We start from the raw sequence: 25,337 nt of genomic DNA, 5'->3' as shown, positions 1-25,337 counted from the left end.
AAAAATAAAGTTTATGAGTTTGAACATCAAATATCTTATCTTTTTAGTGCATTCAATGGGTTGAAAAGGATTTGCAAATCATTGTATTCCGTTTATATTTACATCTAACACAATTTCCCAACTCATATGGAAACGGGGTTGTAGGTTTCTCACATGTAGCTCATTTTCATCACATTTTAGTTTTAACACAATTTTGACTCTAATTTATATCTTAATGTTGAATCTAAATCCTAAATGTTAAATCCATCCATCCATCCATCCATTTTAACTTAAATATTATTTAGAACAGATCCAAAGCGAACGTGTCAACTGGCTGCTGCAGCAACTTAGCAGGACAGTGATGTCATTGTTTACAGCAAAGTAATGTTCATATGTGACCCAACCATGAAGTAACAGTGCAGGGAAATGATGAAAGACACATACAAATAGAAATACCGTTAGGAATATTCATGCAGACTGCCTCGGTGTAAGAGTGAATTCCTTTTATTGTTAAACGCGGACGTGAAACGATCAGGTGTTAAGGCAACACACATCATGCGCACTCACACATTTAAATAACAATATGCAACTTTGTCGGCATTAATTGTCATTTATCATATGCCATGTATCCTTCTTCTGTAGTAAGAAAGATGTAGGAGAGTCGGGAACTGAGAGGCAGAGTGTGGGTGTGGCTTTTGCGGCAGAGAGGGGTCGGATTGGTGGAATATTGACATTCTATAAAATAATACATTATTTCAATTGGTGAGAGATTTTGCCCTCACGTTTAAATTTTGATTTACATTTAAGATTTAGATTAGGATTTAAGATTTATATTTAACATTTAGGTTTGGATTTAACATTTAAAATTAATTTGAACAATTACATTTAGATTTAACATTTATATTTGCATTTAACATTTGGGTTTAGATTCAACATTTGGATTTAAAATATAGATTCAAGATTTAGATTCAACATGTAGCACTCACATCTAATTTTAAAATTTAGATTTAAGATTTATATTTAACATTTAAATTTTGACTTAACATTGAGGTTTAGATTTAACATTTATCGCTTACATTTAGATTCAAGATTTACATTTAAGATTTGGATTAAACATTTAGATTTAGATTCAACATTTAAATTTAGATTCAATGATTATATTTAGATTTAGATTCAACATTTAAATTTAGATTCAACAATTATATTTAGATTTAACATTCAGGTTTAAATTTTACATTTAGCGCTCACATTTATATTTAGATTTGACATTTAGGTTTAGGTTTAACATTTAGATTTAGATTTGGACATAACATTCAGAGTCAAAATTCGATTTACACTTACATGTGATGAAACTTAGCTAAATGTGATAAAAGTGTGTCAAATGTGAGAGGTCTTATGCTTGTCCATGTGACGTCAGATGAAAAAAAATATGTAGCTGTTTGGCCACAATACCCAGCAATATGTTTGGAGGAGAAAAAGTGAGGCCTCTAATCCCAGGAACATCATCCTACCGTCAAGCATGGTGGTTGGTAGTATAATGCACTGGGCCTGTTTTGCTGCCAATAGAACTGGTGCTTAACAGAGAGTAAATGGGACAATGAAAAAGGAGGATTACCTCCAAATTCTTCAAAACAACCTAAAATCATCAGCCCGGAGGTTAGGTCTTGGGCGCAGTTGGGTGTTCCAACAGGATAATGACCCCAAACGCATGTCAAAAGTGGTAATGGAATGGCTAAATCAGTCTAGAAGGATGGTTTTAGAATGACTTTCCCAAAGTCCTGACTTAAACGTGTGGACAATGCTGAAGAAACAAGTCCATGTCAGAAAACCAACTACTTTAGCTGAACTACATCTATTTTGTCAAGAGGAGTGGTCAAAAATTCAACCAAAAGCTTGCCAGAAGCTTGTGGATGGCTACCAAAAGCACCTTATTGCAGTGAAACTTGCCAAGGGACATGTAACCAAATATTAACATTGCTGTATGTATACTTTTGACCCAGCAGATTTGGTCACATTTTCAGTAGACCCATAAAAATTCATGAAAGAACCAAACTTCATGAATGTTTTTTGGAACCAACAAGTATGTGCTCCAATCATTATATCACAAAAAAATAAGAGTTGTCGAAATTATTTGAAACTCAAGACAGCCATGACATTATGTTCTTTACAATTGTATGTAAACTTTTGATCGCGCCTGTTTCTATATATATATATATATATATATATATAAACCGCATAGGGACCCAAGGAATATACATCTAGCTCTGTTCAGAGACAAATTCGACTGGCAAAAATTAAGCTGATTGCGCAAAATGTGCAGACAAGTTGCGGTCTTTGGACAAAGTAGCGAGGCCGCGCTAAATTCACGTAGATGGGTTGAATTTGCGTGATCGCAACATCACAAATTCCTGCAGTTGTGACCGGTGACTCTATATTGTTCATGAAGTCTATTTTCAATCCTGAGTGAAAACAAACGTTTCTTCATGACATTTACTACAGGATAGGGGTGAACGGTTTCAATCGCAATCAGGGAACACCGCCACACACTAACATCTTGCGGACACACTAAAAAAAAAGGTTATATATGTAACTTTGGAGCAACATTTACACACAATTTACACTAAAGCATATCCATTTAATATCTACACCACAAGGAAGTGTGTTAAATGTAGATTGGAATCATTACAGGTTCATAAACCTAGGTAGGATTGTATAGGTTTAAAAAATGGAAACGAGAGATGTCCGATAATGGATTTTTTGCCGATATCCGATTTTCCGATATTGTTCAACTCTTAATTACCGATTCCAATATCAACCGATACTGATATATTCAGTCGTGGAGTTAACACATTATTATGCCTAATTTTGTTGTGATGCCTGGCTGGATGCATTAAACAATGTAACAAAGTTTTCCAAAATAAATCAACTCAAGTTATGGAAAAAAATGCCAACATGGCACTGCCATATTTATTATTGAAGTCACATAGTGCATTATTTTTTTAAACATTCCTCAAAACAACAGCTTGGAATTTGGGACATGCTCTCCCTGAGAGAGCAAGAAGAGGTTGAGGTGGGCGGGGTTGAGATGGAGAGAGGGCGGTAGGGGTAGTGGGGGGGTGGGGGTGGGTGTATATTGTAGTGTCCCAGAAGAGTTAATGCTGCAAGGGGTCCTGGGTTTTTGTTCTGTTGGGCTTGTGTTGTGTTACGGTGCGGATGTTGTCACAAAATGTGTTTGTCATTCTTGTTTGGTGTGGGTTCACAGTGTGGCGCATATTTGTAACAGTGTTAAAGTTGTTTATACGGCCACCCTCAGTGTGACCTGTATGGCTGTTGACCAAGTATGCCTTGCATTCACTTGTGTGTGTGAAAAGCCGTAGATATTATGTGACTGGGCCGGCACGCAATGGCAGTGCCTTTAAGTTTTATTGACGCGCTGTACGTCTCCCTACGTCCGTGCACACAGCGGCGTTTTAAAAAGTCATACATTTTACTTTTTGAAACCGATACCTAGAATTTACATTTTAAAGCATTTATCGGCTGGTAATATCAGCAGTCCGATATTATCGGACATCTCCCGTCCAAAGGCAAAACCCAGTAACTCAATTTTGGTCAAAACTGAGCTGATAATATTTTTGGAGTTCCTAGGTGATACGCTTTACATTATTGTATGCGATATTGTAATTTGTTCCGTAAGTAAGCTGTTACGCGCATGGCAGGACCTAGCAACTACCACATAACCGCGTAGATACTACAGAAAAACCTAGTATCTCAAGGGACCAATCGGAGCTTCTTTGTCAGTCGCCTTATTGTCTTTAATGAGACATTTGCACGAATGGGGGCCGACGGTCAACCTGATTATGAGATATTATGGCCCGAGGGGATATTTAGAAGATTGGTCCAGGACGTTGCAAGCACCTTCATTAAATGTATTGTTCTTGATTCTTCCCCTTGCATACTCTTTTGGGCAAATAACTGTGGAGGTCAAAAAAAAACTGGACGCTGTACACGGCTCTTGCCCAATGTGCAAACGCAGAATGGGGCCCACCCGAGATTGTTATAAAATATCTGGAGAAAGGGCACACGTTCATGAGAGCAGATTCAATCCATGGCTCAATCGGCAAGAAAATGAAAGCTCAAGAAAACATCTATACGTTTGATGACTTTGTAAATCTTTGTAAGACAGCATCAAGATAGATCGGTTTTCCTTTGTTTTCTCAAAATCAGCTAGACATGAGTTACTAGGTTTTGCCTTTGGACGGGAGACATCTCTAATGGACATGTTTATTTACCTCAAACTCTTGTCACCATTTATAACTGACTTTAATCTCAAGGTCCTTTCTAACTGACACCTTTGAAAATATTCATCTTTATCTGTTAAAACCAACACTTTGAGGTTTGTCAATTCTGTTAACACCTTTGTTCCCTCTGGTGACAAACGATACTTACGGGACCCTTTGTCCTTTTTCTTCTGTTTTCTCTCTATTTGTAGGTGGCTGATTAGGAGCATGTGGGTGTTCAGAAATCCAGAGACAATCACCTTCAAAGTCATCTTTGTTACTATTTTCTTATTCTGTTGCTTCCACTCAAGTTTCAAACAATAGAGTGAGGCAAACACATAGAAGGAAATGCAAAAGAGATGCAAAAGTGCAGTGGCTGTTATTTTTTTCCCTTACAATGGCAGGCTAAAGCAGATTAAGAATTTTGTTCTAATGAATAGAACGAAACTTGTGTAAACCAACTGACATGAACTGAGATTGAAAGCTAATGATGTAGGGGAAGGAGCACGTCCCTCATTAATTTATTTTAATCAAATGATTCTAGCCTTGGATTAACTCACAATTGTAGAGCGAAACAGAACAGCTATTTATTAGGCATGACTGACAACGTGAGCTCAAGAGTTGACATCCCAACCAACATTTCCCTCAGCCCCACTGTTGCCATTTTCCAGTCCCTGGAGTACAAGACGGTGTCTGTGTTTTTGGTAATGCTAGTGTGTGGTGTTGGCATTGTGGGAAACATCATGGTGGTTCTCGTGGTCCTGACTACACGCCACATGAGGACACCTACAAACTGTTACCTGGTGAGCCTGGCCATAGCTGACCTTACAGTGTTGGTCGCAGCGGGACTTCCCAACATCTCAGACAGTCTCACAGGCACCTGGGTGTTTGGACACGCCGGTTGCTTGGGAATCACCTACTTGCAATACCTGGGCATCAACGTGTCGTCCTGCTCCATCACCGCCTTCACTGTGGAAAGGTGAGGATGGACAAACATTATTGAAGCACTTTCTCAACACTTGTGGCGGACTCACACTAGGCCAAGGATGTACAAAACCCAAAACCAGTGAAGTTGGCACGTTGTGTAAATGGTAAATAAAAACAGAATTCAATGATTTGCAAATCCTTTTCAACTTATATTCAATTGAATAGACTGTAAAGACAATATATTTAATGTTCGAACTGAGAAACAATTAATTTTTTTGCAAATAATCATTAACTTAGAATTTAATGGCAGCAACACATTGCAAACAAATTGGCACAGGGACATTTTTACCACTGTGTTACATGGCTTTTCCTTTCAACAACACTCAGTAAACGTTTGGGAACTGAAGAGACCAATTTTTGAAGCTTTTCAGGTGGAATTCTTTCCCATTCTTGCTTGATGTGCGGCATAAGTTATTCAACAGTCCGGGGTCTCTGCTATCGTATTTTACGCTTCATAATGCGCCACACATTTTCAATGGAAGACAGCTCTGGACTACAGGCAGGCCAGTCTAGTACCCGCACTCTTTTATTACGAAGCCACACTGTTGTAACACGTGGCTTGGCATTGCCTTGCTGAAATAAGCAGTGTCTTCCATGATAACGTTGCTTGGATGGCAACGTAGGTTGCTCCAAAACCTGTATGTACCTCTCAGAATTAATGGTGCCTTGTCATTCTTGTTTGGTGTGGGTTCACAGTGTGGCGCATATTTGTAACAGTGTTAAAGTTGTTTATACGGGCACCCTCAGTGTGACCTGTATGGCTGTTGACCAAGTATGCCTTGCATTCACTTGTGTGTGTGAAAAACCGTCGATATTAGGTGACTGGGCCGGCACGCAAGGGCAGTGCCTTTAAGTTTTATTAGCGCTTTGTGCGTCTCCCTACGTCCGTGCACACAGCGGCATTTTAAAAAGTCATACATTTTACTTTTTGAAACCGATACCTATAATTTACATTTTAAAGCATTTATCAGATGTGTAAGTTACCCATGCCTTGGGCACTACTAACGCACCCCCATACCATCACAGATAAATGATAAATGGGTTGTACTTGTATAGCGCTTTTCTACCTTCAAGGTACTCAAAGCGCTTTGACATTACTTCCACATTTACCCATTCACACACACATTCACACACTGATGGAGGGAGCTGCCATGCAAGGCGCCAACCACCACCCATCAGGATAAAGGATAAAGTGTCTTGCTCAGGACACTACGGACGTGACGAGGTTGGTACTAGGTGGGGATTGAACCAGGGACCCTCGGGTTGCGCAAGGCCACTCTTCCACCACGCCACGCCGTCCCTAGCTTTAAAATTTTGCGCCTAGAGCAATCCGGATGTTCTTTTCCTCTTTGTTCTGGAGGACATGATGTCCACAGTTTCCAAAAACAATTTGAAATGTAGACTCGTCAGACCATTTTTCCATTTTGCATCAGTCCATCTTCGATGAGCTCGGCCACAGCGAATTTCTGGGTGTTGTTGATAAATGGCTTTTGCTTTGCATAGTAGAGTTTTAACTTGCACTTACAGATGTAGCAACAAACTGTATTTACTTACAGTGGTTTTCTCAAGTGTTCCTGAGCCCATAGTGTGATATCCTTTACACACTGATGTTGGTTTTTGATGCATTACCACCTGAGGGATCCAAGGTTTTGGGCCTTCAATGTTACATGCAACGTTCCCTCTAAGGTACGCGCCTGTGCAATTGCACACTGCTCACGTGTCCTCTGCGCATGGCAAATCTAGGCCGCGCACAAAGTCGAATAAAAAAATAAGCGCATAACGGTGTGCACGTCTGCCATCGCTCACATGTGCGGCACTGAATGCTCAAGGAGTTTTGGTGTTTGCTTACACATATGAAAAATTAGAGGGAAAATTGGTTACATGCAGTGATTTCTCCAGATTCTTTAAACCTTTTGATGATATTACAGATTGTAGATGATTTAATCCCTAAATTCCTTACAATAGCTCATTGAGAAATGTTGTTCTTAAACTATTCGACAATTTGCTCATGCATTTGTTCAGAAAGTGGTAACCCTCGCCCCGTCCTTGTTTGTGAATGACTGAGCATTTCATGGAAGCTGATTTTATACCCAATCATGGTACCCACCTGTTCCCAATTAGTCTGTTCACCTGTGGGATTTTTCAAATAAATGATGAGTAGGAGTGTAACGGTACACAAAAATTTTGTTTCTGTACGTACCTCGGTTTAGAGGTCATGGTTCAGTTCATTTTCGGTACAGTAAGAAAACCACAAAATATAAATTTTTTGAGTATTTATTTAACAAATTTGCTAAATCTTCCACCAAAAATATTTTTCTTAGTGGAATATTTGATGTGAAGTAATGGGAAACTTGGATAGGTCAATAATTCATAATAACATTGATTTTGATTCAATATTATGTTTTGAGCAATGACAGTTTGAAAGAAAAAAAAAACAGCTTTGTTTTATTAGTCAACGTTGCAACTTTTTCTAAATTACATTTAGCCTTTAAGCTTTTTTATTTCACTTTTGTTTATGTTTTTGTTTATTTTAATAGTATTTTTAGAATGTGCCGTGGGCCTTTAAAACATTAGCAGTGGGGCGCAAACGGCCCCTGGGGCACACTTTTGACACCCTTGCTATACATAATAAAAAATTAAATCTGATTAATCAAAGGATAAAAAGCAGAACCTGGCGAGGCGTTTATCATAACTCTCTCGCTTTCTTTGTCTATGCCTCTCCCTCACAAATGTTGCTGCGTGCAGCACTTTTTGTTTTGTTTTAACCCCTTCTTAACCCTGAACGTACGTTGAAAATACACGCAACTCTAACTTAAAATGCCGGACATTCGAGGCATTTAAGAAACTCCACCTGGACAGCCCCGCAAAGAGGACATATCCCGTGAAAAGAGGAGGTGTGGTCAGTCTATCATAGCCCAGTTGTTGCTAGCATGCCGTGTGTTGTTTTTTTTTTTTTAATGATTGAAACTTTTATTAGTAGATTGCACAGTACAGTACATATTCCATACAATCGACCACTAAATGGTAACACCCGAATAAGTTTTTCAACTTGTTTAAATCGGGGTCCACGTAAATCAATCCACACAACATGCGGTGCGCTACTTAATATGTCCGTGTCGTTCGGTACACATCCGAACCGAACCGAAACCCCCGTAACAAAACGGTTCAATACAAATACACGTACCGTTACACCCTTAGTGATGAGCATTACTCAACTTTCTCAGTCTTTTTTTGACACTTGTGCCAACTTTTTTAAAACATGTTGCAGGCATCAGATTCCGAATGAGCTAATATTTGCAAAAAACCAACAACAATGTTTCTCAGTTCGAACATTAAATATCTTGTCTTTGCATTCTATGCAATTGACTATAGGTTGAAAAAGATTTGCAAATCATTGTATTCTGTTTTTATTTACCATTTACACAAGGGACCAACTTCACTGGTTTTGGAGTTTGTACAATTCCAAAAAGCTAAGGACAGGGAGGCCACACTTCACCCTTCACTATCAGTTTTATTTTCTATATGCTTGGCCAGACCCGGCTGCAAAAAAACAATTAAGGGGTGGCATTACATTTTTTCAGGGTGGCCCCTGCCAATAACTGATTTCTGTGCACATTTTTTGAAGCTGCGCTGCTGGGGTTTCCTCTCCCTACAACTGATTACTATTTGAAAGAAAAACACTTCTATTTTTGGTTGTTGTAAAGATACGGGTATGTGTTTGAAATTGTTTAAACCTTTATCCTGTCTGAAAAATAAAAGAGTTGGCCATTTCTATTGTATTGATAAGATTGTAAAGGACTGTTGTTGGCCTGCTAAAACCTCTTTCTTATTTAGAAGCTACATACAAATAACTATTATTTGTTTATGCACATTATAAATATTAGTAAAGTGTTTGTATGTATTCATTAAATCAATGTATTATTGGATGTCAAAAAGGGATTCAAAGAATTTTGATATTGATAATATTTTGATATCGACAGAGCTCATCTGTGCATAAATTACTACAATATCCTTAGCATATTTTACTTAGTTACTTTGGCAAACATAAGTTGTTGTTTGGGGTACATTTCAGATTTTAAAGGGGTACTGCAGCATCTAAACAGTACTGTATGTACTTTATTATCATATATGCGGACCTCGAATTTGAACTTTTTAAGGTCAAGGCAAGTGTTGCCTTAAAGGAGGACTCATGCTTTAGGGCACCAAGGCAAACATTTTTTTTTTTCAACGCAGGGGCTTCAAAGCATATATACTGTATGTATGTATGTATATATATATATATATATATATATATATATATATATATATAAATATATATATATATATACTGTATATGTGTATATATATATTTATATATACAGTATATATATGTATGTATGTATATATGTAAATATATATACTGTATATGTGTATATATATATTTATATATATATATATGTATGTATATATATGTATATATATATATATATATACTGTATATGTGTATAAATATATTTATATATATATATGTATGTATATATATATATATATATATATATATATATATATATATATATATAATAGTATCTCATTAATAGTATCTGCGTGCAGGTAGGACAGAGTATGGGCATAGTGACCCCTTACTCCGTCCTACCTGCACGCAGATACTATTAATGAGCAAAACCACAAATATTTGTCTGTAAATATATAGATATACAATCTCGAGCATTAGATATTACAAATTACATGATGGCGTGGCGTTCACACCCCAACACTGTTTTACCAAACATAATGAATTTTCATGATTATCCATCCATCCATCCATTTTCTACCGCTTATTCCCTTTTTGGGGTCGCGGGGGACGCTGGCGCCTATCTCAGTACCCTGCCTTCCGCCCGATTGTAGCTGAGATTTTCATGATTAATAATCGGAAATTCAATATTGATAAAAATAATCTTAATTATTATTTTGCCCATAATTGTGCAGTCCTACTGTAGGTGTAAGACTAGACTTTTTATATGAACACTATTTTTATCGATATGGACAAAAAAATGGGCATAGTGACCCATTACTCCGGCCTATCTGCATGTGCCCCGTTGTTTCCCCCATTTCCTACAATTTAAAATAAATAAATATATATATATATATCTATATGTATACACACACACACACACACACACACACACACACACACACACACACACACACACACACACACACACACACACACACACACACACAAGTATATGTTTTACAAATAATCAAATGTCAATAAATTGAAACAGACTGTATCATATAGTGTATGACCTAACTAGTAGTAAATTTTAGCAAAGTTGTGTAGCAACGAATATATAAAACTTCATGCAATTTTCATTCCATTATCAGCGACATATGTTCAACGTTTACAAAAAAGTAAACAAATCCGTGTGAGTTACACGCGCGGTCTTTGACAGCCAGGAATCAAAATAAACGTTCACATAAACAACATTGACAGGTCTACAACTGCTGAGTTTGGAGGGGAAACATTCGACTAATTTAGTACTCCATTTTAACTATGAAATTAACCTACCTAAATAAGTTGTTTAGCTTGCTACATTTTTCCCCAACAGTCTTTAATTGTTCGTGTTTTCTTTTTTTGATTCGTTCCTGATCGACATTCGGAGAGCTGCTTGACCTAAATTCACCAAACACCGGACGTCCTTACAGACCCTAATGCTACTCAGTGTATCTCTCGGAAAATCTTGGAACAACTCGGCTGTTCTCGTTGTTGGTTAACCTTTGACACACGCTTCCAAAATTGCTGCGGACATGTTGTTTATACCGATTAACGTTAATTATGCGATGTCTTAAACAATTGAAAATGTAAGAAAAAAAGTCATGTCGGGATGCTTTTATCAATTTATTTGACGAAACAATTATGTTATAATTGTCCATTGTAGGGATTTCACGAAATGGAAATTTCTTATCACAGTTATTGTGACCAAAATTATCACGGTTATCATTATTATCGCGGTAATTTTAAATGTGCCCAAAATTTTCAAAAACTACTTACCGTATTTTTCGGAGTATAAGTCGTTCCGGAGTATAAGTCGCACCTGCCGAAAATGCATAATAAAGAAGGGGAAAAAAAACATATATACAGTAAGTCGCACTGGAGTATAAGTCGCATTTTTTGGGGAAATTTATTTTAAAAAACTCAACACCAAGAATAGACATTTGAAAGGCAATTTAAAATAAATAAAGAATAGTGAACAACAGGTTGAATAAGTGTACGTTATATGACGCATAAATAACCAACTGAGAAGTTGCCTGGTATGTTAACGTAACATATTATGGTAAGTCATTCAAATAACTATAACATATAGAACATGCTATACGTTTACCAAACAATCTGTCACCCCTATTTGCTAAATCCGATCAAATCTTATACGTTTAGTCTCTTACATGAATTAGCTAAATAATATTATTTGATATTTTACGGTAATGTGTTAATATTTTCACACATAAGTCGTTCCTGAGTATAAGTCGCACTCCCGGCCAAACTTTGAAAAAAACTGCGACTTATAGTCCGAAAAATACGGTATACTGAATGCCTTTAACCAAGTTTTATTTACAAAAAAACACAAACAACACATTCAAAATGTATATATGTACCTCAAGTCGAAACTTCAATGTGCCTTTGAAAGCAACACAAGCATTATAACCAAAGTAATATGGCAGAAACAAAAAATTACTATAATTAAATACAAATAAATGTGAAAATTTCCCATGTCTGCACCCTTTTTTAACATACGACGTAACTGCACTTTTTGTCTATATGGATATAAATAGTGTTTATATATGAAGTCTAGTCTTACACCTAGGACTGCACGATTATGGGCAAAATAATAGTTAATATTATTTTTTTTATCAATTTTGAAATCCCGATTATTAATCATGATGATTCATTATGTTTGGTAAAACAGTGTTGGGGTGTGAACGCCACGCCATCATGTAATTTCTAATATCTAATGCTCGAGACTATATACTGTATTTAAAGAAAAATATTTGTGTTTTTGTTCATTAATAGTATCAGCGTGTCTGATTTTTTTATTACATGATGCCTTTATCTCTATTTTCACTTTTTTATAGAGAGGTATTTTTTAAGTTATGTACACACATTTACATGTACTAAGCGGTAGAAAATGGATGGATGGATGGATGTGTGTGCATGTACATGCTGTGTCGGAACACATACATTGAAAGTTTGAGCAGAAATCGGTCGTATATATATTAATTATACACAATAAAACATGAACAAAATGCAATGTCACATGAATTGTTATTAAAGTAATTACTTTGTGGAATGAAAAAAAACAAGTAATGTAAAAAAAAAACATGGTGTTTACTTTTATACAAAACACAAAGCAGTTTGGCTAGTGACGATAAAGTCAAATAAACAAGCTTTGTTCTTAAACAAGCATGTACTTTAGTGCAGTGTTTTTCAACCACTGTGCCGCGGCACACTAGTGTGCCGTGAGATACATTCTGGTGTGCCGTGGAAGATTATCAAGTTTCACCTATTTGGGTTAAAGATATCTTTTGCAAACCAGTTATTATAGTCTGCAAATGTTATGTTGTTGTTAAGTGTCGGTGCTGTCTAGAGCTCGGCAGAGTAACCAAGTAATATTTTTCCATATCAGTAGGTGGCAGCCGGTAGTTATTAGCTTTGTAGATGTTGGAAACAGCGGGAGGCAGTGTGAAGGTAAAAAAGGTATCTAACGCTTAAACCAAAAATAAACAAAAGGTGAGTGCCCCTAAGAAAAGGCATTGAAGCTTAGGGAAAGTAATGCACAACGAAACTAAAACTGAACTAGCTACAAAGTAAACAAAAACAGAATGCCGGACGACAGCAAAGACTTACTGTGGAGCAAAGACGGCATCCACAAAGTACATCTGAACATGCCATTGATTGCATGACATTGATTGCTAAAACAAAGTAGATGCGGGAAATATCGCTCAAAGGAAGACATGAAACTGCTACAGGAAAATACCAAAAATAGAGAAAAAGCCACCAAAATAGAAGAACTAAAACACTACACACAGGAAAACAGCAAAAAACTCAAAATAAGTCACGGCGTGATGTGACAGTACACCTACTTTGAGACAAGAGGTAAAGTGATGCATGCTAGGTTATGGTTTGAATTCCATCCATCCATCTTCTTCCGCTTATCCGAGGTCGGGTTGCGGGGGCAACAGCCTAAGCAGGGAAACCCAGACTTCCCTCTCCCCAGCCACTTCGTCTAGCTCTTCCCGGGGGATCCCGAGGCGTTCCCAGGCCAGCCGGGAGACATAGTCTTCCCAACGTGTCCTGGGTCTTCCCCGTGGCCTCCTACCGGTTGGACGTGCCCTAAACACCTCCCTAGGGAGGCGTTCGGGTGGCATCCTGACCAGATGCCCGAACCACCTCATCTGGTTCCTCTCGATGTGGAGGAGCAGCGGCTTTACTTTGAGTTCCTCCCGGATGGCAGAGCTTCTCACCCTATCTCTAAGGGAGAGCCCCGCCACACGGCGGAGGAAACTCATTTCGGCCGCTTGTACCCGTGATCTCATCCTTTCGGTCATGACCCAAAGCTCATGACCATAGGTGAGGATGGGAACGTAGATCGACCGGTAAATTGAGAGCTTTGCCTTCCGGCTCAGCTCCTTCTTCACCACAACGGATCGGTACAACGTCCGCATTACTGAAGACGCCGCACCGATCCGCCTGTCGATCTCACGATCCACTCTTCCCTCACTCGTGAACAAGACTCCTAGGTACTTGAACTCCTCCACTTGGGGCAGGGTCTCTTCCCCAACCCGGAGATGGCATTCCACCCTTTTCCGGGCGAGAACCATGGACTCGGACTTGGAGGTGCTGATTCTCATTCCGGTGGCTTCACACTCGGCTGCAAACCGATCCAGCGAGAGCTGAAGATCCCGGTCAGATGAAGCCATCAGCACCACATCATCTGCAAAAAGCAGAGACCTAATCCCGCGGTCACTAAACCGGAACCCCTCAACGCCTTGACTGCACCTAGAAATTCTGTCCATAAAAGTTATGAACAGAATCGGTGACAAAGGACAGCCTTGGCGGAGTCCAACCCTCACTGGAAATGTGTTCGACTTACTGCCGGCAATGCGGACCAAGCTCTGGCACTGATCGTACAGGGAGCGGACCGCCACAATAAGACAGTCCGGTACCCCATACTCTCTGAGCACTCCCCACAGGACTTCCCGAGGGACACGGTCGAATGCCTTCTCCAAGTCCACAAAGCACATGTAGACTGGTTGGGCAAACTCCCTTGCACTCTCAAGAACCCTGCCGAAATCCTCCCTGGTTTGAATTCATATCCATCAATGGCGACAATGAATTTTTACTTTCAACTAAGTTTCATTTTTTTCATGACTTATGCTGGTGGTGTGCCTCCGGATTTTTCCAACAATAAAGTGTGCCTTGGCTCAAAAAAGGTTGAAAAACACTGCTTTAGTGCAACTTTTTGGCCAACAAAACTAAAGAAGAGTGATGCCTCTCAAATATAACACACAATCTTTGTGCCACACCGACAACTCAGCCAGCCTTCAATTCGATTAAATGACAACAACATTTGAGCCAGTATTGATGTTATTGGAACACTAACAGAGTTAACAGTTAAATTAAAGGATGAGTTAGCATCTCAGTCAACAAACTACAGACTTTATAAACAAGTTGTAACAACGTTCCCGACACATCGCCTGCTGCATGGTAACTCTCCGTCCTAGCTGCTGACGGAAGAATGCTAGTTGCACTTTCAAAATGAAACTGCAGCATCAAATATTTATATCGTCATGTCTTTCATATTGATTGTGAACGATCAGCAAAATTCCAAAGTGCAGTTCCCCTTTAATATGCCATAGCAGCGATTTACATTACAGCAATTCTATGACTCAAACATAATTATGTGCATACAATCGTGCCTTGACCCACCTTTTGCAATCGGGCCAACGGAGAGGAAATGCAGAACTATGCCAGACTGATTGCTGGTACAATTGGCCCATAGCAGTGGTTCTCAAATGGGGGTACGCGTACACCTGGGGATACGTTAGATTTTTTGAAAATATTCTAAAAATACCAACAATTCAAAAATCCTTTATAAACATATTTATTGAATAATACTTCAACAAAATATGAATGTAAGTTCATAAACTGTGAAAGGAAACGCAGCAATGCAATATTCAGTATTGACAGCTAGATTCTTTGTGGACATGTTCCATAAATATTGATGTTAAAGATTGATTTTTTTGTGAAAAAATGTTTAGAATTAAGTTCATGAATCCAGATGGATCTCCATTACAATCCCCAAAGAGGGCACTTTAAGTTGATGATTACTTCTATGTGTAGAAATATTTATTCATATTGAATCACTTGTTTATTTTTCAACAAGTTTTTAGTTACTTTTATATCTTTTTTTTCCAAATAGTTCAAGAAAGACCACTACAAAATGAGCAATATTTTGCACTGTTATACAATTTAATAAATCAGAAACTGATGACATAGTGCTGTATTTTACTTCTTTATCAATTTTTTTCAACCAATAATGCTTTGCTCTGATTAGGGGGTACTTGAATTAGAAATGCATACAAGCCAAAGATATAAATACATTCTCGTAATTGGCCCTGGAAATATTGAGAGAACTCACCAGGATATTACAGCTTTGGAAAATATGATTTTAGGTACTATACAATGGTTGACAGTAACAAGCAGTAACACTTTTGTGTTTACAGATTCGAAATGTCACCACAATAAGAACACTTTTATATGCATTACTGGCATTTCATTTGTGGAAATGCGAATTGTGACCCAAAAGTCAGAAGCAACAGGAGCAGATTATTGAATATGAATGATTTTGTCTATATAAGGTGTAATCCTTTTTTTCGTACATGTGCAGGTACATTGCTATCTGCCATCCAATGAAGGCTCAGACGGTTTGCACAGTGTCCAGGGCTAAGAAGATTATTACTGGGGTTTGGATACTCACCTGTGTGTACTGCATATTATGGTTTTTCCTTGTGGATATTCAGGTAAGAGAAATGCATTTCACCATGTTATTAACTGGCTAAGACAAACAACAAAAAGCGACCTTTAAATACCAGTGGAAATATGAAAGGGGAAAGGATAATTGTTGGGTCTTAAAACACTACAAAATAATAGATGAGTAGGTTACATTAGGTTTTCAAAATGCACTTTACTGTGAGCATACTTAGCCGTGCTCCAATCAATGACGGTAACCTTTCCTAGGCATACAATGTTAAACAGATTCCTTTTTGAACAAAAGCTGCCTCCACAATCAGGGAATGTTAAAAGCAGTTTAAGAGCCTTTTGCCATTTCTGAGAGTTGTACCATAATTAGTCTACAAAACAAGGAAAAAAACCCCAAAGCAAATGCATCTTAAAGTGTATTCTTTGTCCATTATATTTGTCATCAGGTGAGCCCGGATGGACTTGTTCAGTGCGGGTACAAAGTGAAGAGGGAGCTCTACCTGCCCATCTACCTCATCGACTTTGCCATTTTCTACGTCGTTCCCTTGCTTCTTGCTATTGTGCTGTATGGGCTCATAGCACGGATCCTCTACCTGGGGTAATTACAGTTTCATCATTCAATGACTATACTCGTGTTGTCCCGATACCAATATTTTAGTACCCGTACTTTTCGATTATTTTCAAAATATAGGGGTTCACAAAAAATTGCGTTATTGGCTTTATTTTGACAAAAAATCTTGGGGTACATTAAACATATGTTTCTTATTGCAAGTTTGTCCCTAAATATAATAAAGAACATACAAGACAACTTGTCTTTTATTAGTGAACAAGTAAACAAAGGCTCCCAATTTAGTCTGCTGACATACTGTATGCAGTAACATATTGTAACATTTTCCATTCTATTATTTTGTCACAATTATTAAGGACAAGTAGTAGAAAATTAATTATTAATCTACTTGTTCATTTACGGTTGATATCGGCTTACTTTCGATTTCAACATGTTCTATCTACACTTCTGTTAAAATGGAATCATCATTTATTCTTCTGTTGTTTGGATACTTTACATTAGTTTTGGATGATACCACAAATTTGGGTATTAATCCGATACCAAGTTGTTACAGGATCATACATTAGTCATATTCAAAGTCCTCATGTGTCCAGGGACGTATTTCCTGAGTTTATAAACATAATGTACATTTTAAAAAAACTAAAGAGGATGTTGTGATGCCCAAAAATATCGACATAATCATAGTAGTATTGAAATTATATGATACAGTACTTAGTATCATTACAGTGGATGTCAGGTGTCGACCCACCCATGGCGTTTGTTTACATTTTGACGGCGGTTTCCTCGTCATGCAGGGATGATACTTGTAAGAAACATACTTTATTTGTCCCCAATGGATGGCGAGGATTAGTGATTTAGAAGTAGATAAAACACTGCCGACTGCGAATGGACGTTTGCTGCTAGCTAGCTAGCAATGTGTTAAAGCACCTTTTCCGGTGAGCGTTTCAGTGTTATAACTTCACCTTTATCGTTAGTTCTTAAAGGGGAACATTATCACAATTTCTGAAGGGTTTAAACCAATAAAAATCATTTCCCTGTGGCTTATTTTATTTTTTGAAGTTTTTCTCAAAATTTTACCCATCACGCAATATCCCGAAAAACGGCTTCAAAGTGCCTGATTTTAACCGTCGTTATATCCACCCGTCCATTATCCTGTGACGTCACAAGGTGACCACATAGAAACAAACACGGCGGATAGCACAGAAAGGTATAGCGATATTAACTCGGATTTAGACTCGGATTTCAGTGCCGTAAGCGATTCAACAGATTATGCATGTATCGAAACGGATGGTTGGAGTATGGAGGCAGGTAGCGAAAACAAAATTGAAGAAGAAACTGAAGCTATTGAGCCATATCACGACAGACAGCGGCACAGGAGGAAGCGCGGACGAATTCGGCGATCGCCTTCTAACCAACGATTGGTATGTGTTTGTTTGGCATTAAATGTGGGTGGAGGGAAAGGCTGGATGCAAATATAGCTACAAATGAGGCATAATGATGCAATATGTACATACAGCTAGCCTAAATAGCATGTTAGCATCGATTAGCTTGCAGTCATGCCGTGACCAAATATGTCTGATTAGCACACTCCACATAAGTCAATAATATCAACAAAACTCACCTTTGTGCATTCATGCACAACGTTATAAGTTTGGTGGACAAAATGAGACAGAAAAAGAAGTGGCATTAATCACGTCTTAGCCAACATATCCAGGGGGTTTACCTCGCTCGAATGCGGGAAGAGACTGCCAACGTCCCTGAATAGCTCGCACTCGGGATGATTCAGTGGTGGTCTATTTTCCAATATTGCAGATTTTGTTGACTTTATTGTTGGAAATGCATCTGCTTTGAGTGTCGCAGGATATCCACACATTCTTGGCATCTCTGTGCCATCTCTGTTGTAGCATAGCTGTCGTCGGTAAAGTGTGCAGAACAAACGAGGGACTTTCGCATCTTTTGACCACTGGTGCAACTTGAATTTGTCTCTGTTAGTGTTGTTACACCATCCGACAACACACCGACAAGGCATGATGTCTCCAAGGTACGGGAAAACAGTCGAAAAAACTGAAAATAACAGAGCTGATTTGACTTGGTGTGTGTAATAAGATTGAGAAAATGGCGGATTCCTTCATGTTGTGACGTGACGGGTGAAAGGTCATCGCTCGACAGGCTATCAATTGAAAGGCGTTTAAATCACCAAATTCACCCTTTTAGAGTTCGGAAATTGGTTAAAAAAAACATATGGTCTTTTTTCTGCAACATCAAGGTATATATTGACGCTTACATTGGTCTGGTGATAATGTTCCCCTTTAAGCCAAAATGCGTCCGCTCTCCCTTTTCTCCCCCTCTGCTTGTAAGTATTCTGTGATTGTGTGCTGCCGAACATGCTCCTCTGCTCATCATACCGGTACTTTTCAGAGGCAATATAGTACTGAATATGATTCATTAGAATCACGGTACTTTACTAATACTGGTATACCGTACAACCCTAAACTATACCGGTTACACAATGTAATACAAGTACTGGTTTTAGCCCCCAACATGCCTTTTGTTTTTTAGTGAAGAGCTTTTTTCAAACACTTTTTAAAAGTTAACACAGTAGCCTCTCCGTGCTGTTTTGGAATCCACATCCTACATCCTAGATTTGCATAAACTATATAATAATATGATTTGTTACGCTATGTAGCAGATTGGACCTCAGAGCAGAGAGGTAGAGTGGGCTTTTCAAAAATAGTGTTTGTTTACACAGCACAGGGGGAATAAACACAAGACAATGCCACCGGAGGGAAACAGTCTGTGCCATTAAGAAAGTCAAATGAATCAAAAGTAGCAAAATTAACAAATTCCTGTTGGCAGACAAGAGACACAGAGCAGCGGAGAGCCATAAATACCAACTGTCAGCCAGAGCAGATAGATAGAGAGAGAGAGCGAGAGCACGCGCGAGAGAGAGAGAGAGAGAAAGAGAGAGAGAGAGAGAGAGAGAGAGAAAATTGAGATTGAATTGAGGGAGAGAGAGAAAGACAGAGAGAGAGAGAAAGACAGAGAGAAAGAGATAGAGAAAGAAAGAGAGAGAGAGAGAAACACAGAGAGAGAGACAGAGACAGAGCAAGAGGAAGACAGACATAGAGAGAGACAGATAGAGAAATAGATAGAGAGAGGGACAAAGAGAGAGAGAGAAAGCCAGAGAGAGCAAAAGAGAGAGTGTTTTAATGCTGACTTTGGCAGTGTAAACGTATGTTTCCCATGTCAATAAAGCGCTTTTAAATTAAATTGAAATTGAATTGAATTGAGAGAAAGACAGACAGAGAGAGAGAGAGAGAGAGAGAGCAATAGAGAAAGACAGAGAGAGACAGAAAGAGAGAGAGAAAAACAGGGAGGGACAGTGAGAGGAACAGAGAGATAGAGAGAGAAAGAGATAGACAGAGAGAAAAATAGACAGACACAGACAGATAAAGACAGAGACAGACAGAGAGAGAGAGACAGGGAGAAAGAAACAGAACGAGAGACATGGAGAAAGAAATGGAAAGAGAGAGAGAGAGAAAGACAGACAGACACAGAGAGATAAAGACAGAGAGAGACAGAGAGGGAGAGAGAGACAGAAAGAGAGACAGAGAGAAAGAGAGAGAAAGACAGAGCGAGAGATAGACAGAGAGAGTGAGAGAAACAGAGCGCGAGAGAGAGATAGACAGACAGAAACGCAGACAGACACATAGATATAAAGACAGAGAGAGAGAAATAGAGAGAGAGAGACAGACAGACAGAAAGAGAGAGATAGAGAGAGACAGACAGATAGAAAGACAGAGACAGAGAAAGAGAGAGAAAGACAGACAGACACAGAGAGATAAAGACAGCGAGAGACAGATAGAGAGAAACAGAGAGAGACAGAAAGACAGAGACACGGAGACAGAGACAGAGAGAAAGAGAGAGAGAGAGAGAGAGAGAGAGAGAGGGAGAGAGAGAGAGAGCGAGAGAGAGTCAGGGAGAAAGACAGACAGAGAAAGAGAGACAGAGAGAGATAAATACAGAGAGAGAGATGATAGAAAGAGACAGAGAGAGAGAACCTCAGAGAGAGAGAGAGCCACAGAGAGAAAGAGAGAGAGAGAGACAGAGAGAGATAGATAGAGAGAGAGAATGACAGAGAGATAGAGAAAGACAGAGAAGAGAGAGACTGGCAGAGAGAGAGAGAAAGACAGACAGAAAGAAAGACAGAGAGAGAGAGAGACAGAGACAGAGAGAGACAGAGACAGAGAGAAAGACACAGTGAGAGGAACAGAGAGATAGAGAGAGAAAGAGATAGACAGAGAGAAAGATAGACAGACACAGACAGATAAAGACAGAGACAGCCAGAGAGAGAGAGACAGACAGACAGACGAGAGAGAGACAGGGAGAAAGAAACAGAAAGAGAGACATGGAGGAAGAAACAGAAAGAGAGAGAGAGAGAGAAAGACAGACAGACACAGAGAGATAAAGACAGAGAGAGACAGAGAGGGAGAGAGAGACAGAGAGAGACAGAGAAAGACAGAGCGAGAGATAGACAGAGAGAGAGAGTGAGAGAAACAGAGAGCGAGAGATAGACAGACAGAAAGACAGACAGACACATAGATATAAAGACAGAGAGAGAGAAATGAAGAAATGAGAGAGAGAGACGGACAGACAGAAAGAGAGAGAGAGAGAGGGAGAGAGAGAGAGACAGATAGACAGATAGAAAGACAGAGACAGAGAAAGAGAGAAAAAGACAGACAGACACAGAGAGATAAAGACAGCGAGAGACAGATAGAGAGAAACAGAGAGAGACAGAAAGACAGGGACACGGAGACAGAAACAGAGAGAGAGAGAGGGAGAGAGAGAGACAGACAGACAGAGAAAGAGAGAGAGAGAGAGAGAGAGAGAGAGAGAGAGAGAGAGAGTATTGATCTGATACCAATAGCAGTGTTAGAATGTGTAGTATACACATGTAATAACATGTAGTCTTAGTGCAATGTGAAAGACAAACTGCTTGTGTGGAATACTTGCTTCCACCTCCTAGGAGAGAACACTGTGGCTCTCACTGTTCAACATCTGCAAAATGGCGTCTGTGAGTTTTTGCGCTTGAACTCTCCCAACATTGTTCTTGACCAATAGAATTAGCTGAATGTCAGACCACATGCTGCTTTTTCATGCCAAAGAAGAGGACAACCCTGGCTAATATACTGCATGTGTAGTAACCTCCATCCATCCATGCATCCGTTTTCTACCGCTTGTCCCATTCAGGGTTGTGGGGGTGCTGCAACCTATCCCAGCTGCATTGGGGTGGAAGGCGGCGTACACCCTGGACAAGTCGCCACCTGTCAAGGGAAATAACATATAAACAAAAGTATAGCACTTATGGCAAATTGGTCTCTTAAGACAGTACGAATGTTTTCTGGTGATTTAAGACCAATGACCCTGAGAGGGACAAGCGGTAGAAAATGGATGGATGGATCCTGTTTTAGCCCAAAGATATCTTCATATAATTCCGTGGATAAAATCATGCTTGACTCTTCACCACGTCAACATTCTTTTTTGTAGCTCGTATAATGTGTATGAATTAAAACCTTAAAGGCCTACTGAAACCCACTACTACCCACCACACAGTCTGATAGTTTATATATCAGTGATGAAATATTAACATTGCAACATATGCCAATACGGCCTTTTTAGTTGACTAAATTACAATTTTTTAAATTTCCCGCGGAGTTTCTTGTTGAAAACGTCGCGGAATGATGACGCGTATGATGACGCGTATGATAACGCGTGACGTCTCGAGTTGGAGGAGACATAGCGCAGCACCACTAGCGACTAAAAGTCGTCTCTTTTCATCGCACAATTACACAGTATTCTGGACATCCGTGTTGCTGAATCTTTTGCAATTTGTTCAATTAATAATGGAGAAGTCAAAGTAGAAAGATGGAGTTGGGAAGCTTTAGCCTTTAGCCACACAAACACACGGTGTTTCCTTGTTTAAAATTCCCGGAGGTGAAACTTTACTATGGATCAGAGCGGTCAAGCGAACATGGATCCCGACCACTTGTCAACCGGCAGGTTTCGTTGAGAAAATTGTGGTAAAAAGTCGCCTCTTACCGGAGAATTCTGCGGAGCTTGCGCCGTCCATGCAGCTGCCGTGACTTCCCTCAGACACTGGCGTCAACACACCCGTGGACACACCCCTCCGACTATCAGGTACTATTTAACTCACTAAAACACTAGCAACACAATAGAAAGATAAGGGATTTCCCAGAATTATCCTAGTAAATGTGTCTAAAAACATCTGAATCGCTCCCAATGGAATCGCCTTTTTTTTTAATTATATATATTTTTTCTAGTCCTTCACTATCAATATCCTCAGCCACGAATCTTTCATCCTCGCTCAAATTAATGGGGAAATTGTCGTTTTCTCGGTCCGAATAGCTCTTGCTGTTGGTGGCTCCCATTATAAACAATGTGAGGATGTGAGGAGCCCTCACACCGGTGACGTCATCGTCTGCTACTTCCGGTAAAGGCAAGGCCTTTTTATTAGCAACCAAAAGTTGCGAACTTTATCGTCGATGTTCTCTACTAAATCCTTTCAGCAAAAATATGGCAATATTGCGAAATGATCAAGTATGACACATAGAATGGACCTGCTATCCCCGTTTGAATAAGAAAATCTCCTTTCAGTAGGCCTTTAAAAGACCCATTGCGTCCAGATTAGCAAAATTTCAGTAACAACTTTCCTTTGTGTATTTTTTGCCCTTAAAAATGTATCTGGCGGTCATTTCCCATGATATCAATTAGTTTTTGAGTAATCTGTACAAAATTAACTTAACTTGGAAGGCCTGTTTACTAGGGCTGCGAATCTTTGGGTGTCCCCCGATTCGATTCAATATCGATTATTGGGGTCGCGATTCCATTATATATCGATTTTTTTCGATTCAACGCGATTCTCGATTCAAAAACGATTCTGTATTCATTCAATACATAGGATTTCAGCAGGATCTACACCAGCATGCTAGCAGAGTAGTAGATTTAAAAAAAAAAAAAGCTTTTATAATTGTAAAGGACAATGTTTTATCAACTGATTGCAATTACGTAAATTTTTTTTAACTATTAAACAAACCAAAAATATGACTTATTTTATCTTTGTGAAAACATTGGACACAGTGTGTTGTCAAGCTTATGAGATGCGATGCAAGTGTAAGCCACTGTGACTCTATTGTTCTTTTTTTTATTTTTATAAATGTCTAATGATAATGTCAATGAGGTATTTTTAATCACTGATATGCTGACAGTATAACTAATATTGATACTGTTGTTGATAATATTCATTTTTGTTTCACTACTTTTGGTTTGTTCTGTGTCGTGTTTGTGTCTCCCCTCAATTGCTCTGATTATTGCAGTTCTGAGTGTTGCTGTTGTTTGGTTTTGGAATTGGATTGCATTGTTATGGTATTGCTGTGTAGTGGTTTGTTGGATTGATTAAAAAAATAAAAAATTGATAAATAAAAAAAAAGAGAATCGATTCTGAATAGCACAAACGTGAGAATCGTGATTCGTATTCGAATCGATGTTTCCCCACACCCCTACTGCTTACCATCCCCCTCTTTGTGTGACATCATCTACAGAACTGGAGCCCATTTCCCCCAGCATAGACACTGTGGATAAAGCATACTTGCCAACCCTCTCGAATTTTCCGGGAGACTCCCGAATTTCAGTGCCTCTCCCGAAAATCCCATTCTCCCTAATTTCTCCCAATTTCCAGCCGGACCTGAGTGAGGACAGCCTGTCGTCACGTCCACTTTTCCTCCATATAAACAGCGTGCCGGCCCAGTCACGTTATAACATCTACGGCTTTTGGAGAGTGCGCAACTGCACACACAACAAGAAGGAGACTATTATATATGTTTCTGTTATCAATCAATCATCCATCCATCATCTTCCGCTTATCCGAGGTCGGGTCGCGGGGGCAACAGCCTAAGCAGGGAAACCCAGACTTCCCTCTCCCCAGCCACTTCGTCTAGCTCTTCCCGGGGGATCCCGAGGCGTTCCCAGACCAGCCGGGAGACATAGTCTTCCCAACGTGTCCCGGGTCTTCCCCGTGGCCTCCTACCGGTTGGACGTGCCCTAAACACCTCCCTAGGGAGGCATTCGGGTGGCATCCTGACCAGATGCCCGAACCACCTCATCTGGCTCCTCTCGATGTGATGGAGCAGCGGCTTTACTTTGAGTCCCTCCCGGATGGCAGAGCTTCTCACCCTATCTCTAAGGGAGAGCCCCGCCACACGGCGGAGGAAACTCATTTCGGCCGCTTGTACCCGTGATCTTATCCTTTCGGTCACGACCCACAGCTCATGACCATAGGTGAGGATGGGAACGTAGATCGACCGGTAAATTGAGAGCTTTGCCTTCCGGCTCAGCTCCTTCTTCACCACAACGGTTGTGGTGAATCAATCAATCAATCAATGTTTATTTATATAGCCCTAATGTTTATTTATATAGCCCTAAATCACAAGTG

General features: G+C 39.4%; 1 protein-coding gene across 3 annotated transcripts in view; it reads left to right on the top strand.

The window, feature by feature from the left end:
- trhr2 (thyrotropin releasing hormone receptor 2) overlaps positions 1-25,337 on the top strand; it is a 72,784-nt gene that overhangs the window by 6,952 nt on the left and 40,495 nt on the right. For all 3 annotated transcript variants that reach the window (XM_061917351.1, XM_061917350.1, XM_061917352.1), the window contains exons 2-4: positions 4,469-5,235; positions 16,169-16,301; positions 16,707-16,858. In XM_061917351.1, coding sequence (XP_061773335.1) covers positions 4,853-5,235; positions 16,169-16,301; positions 16,707-16,858 — 668 coding nt within the window. In that variant the 5' untranslated portion in view covers positions 4,469-4,852. The remainder of the gene's footprint in view (positions 1-4,468; positions 5,236-16,168; positions 16,302-16,706; positions 16,859-25,337) is intronic.

The sequence above is a fragment of the Nerophis ophidion genome, linkage group LG12 (assembly GCF_033978795.1).
Source record: "Nerophis ophidion isolate RoL-2023_Sa linkage group LG12, RoL_Noph_v1.0, whole genome shotgun sequence".
Classification (NCBI taxonomy): Eukaryota; Metazoa; Chordata; class Actinopteri; order Syngnathiformes; family Syngnathidae; genus Nerophis; species Nerophis ophidion.
This window is presented reverse-complemented; position numbering and strand designations above follow the sequence as displayed.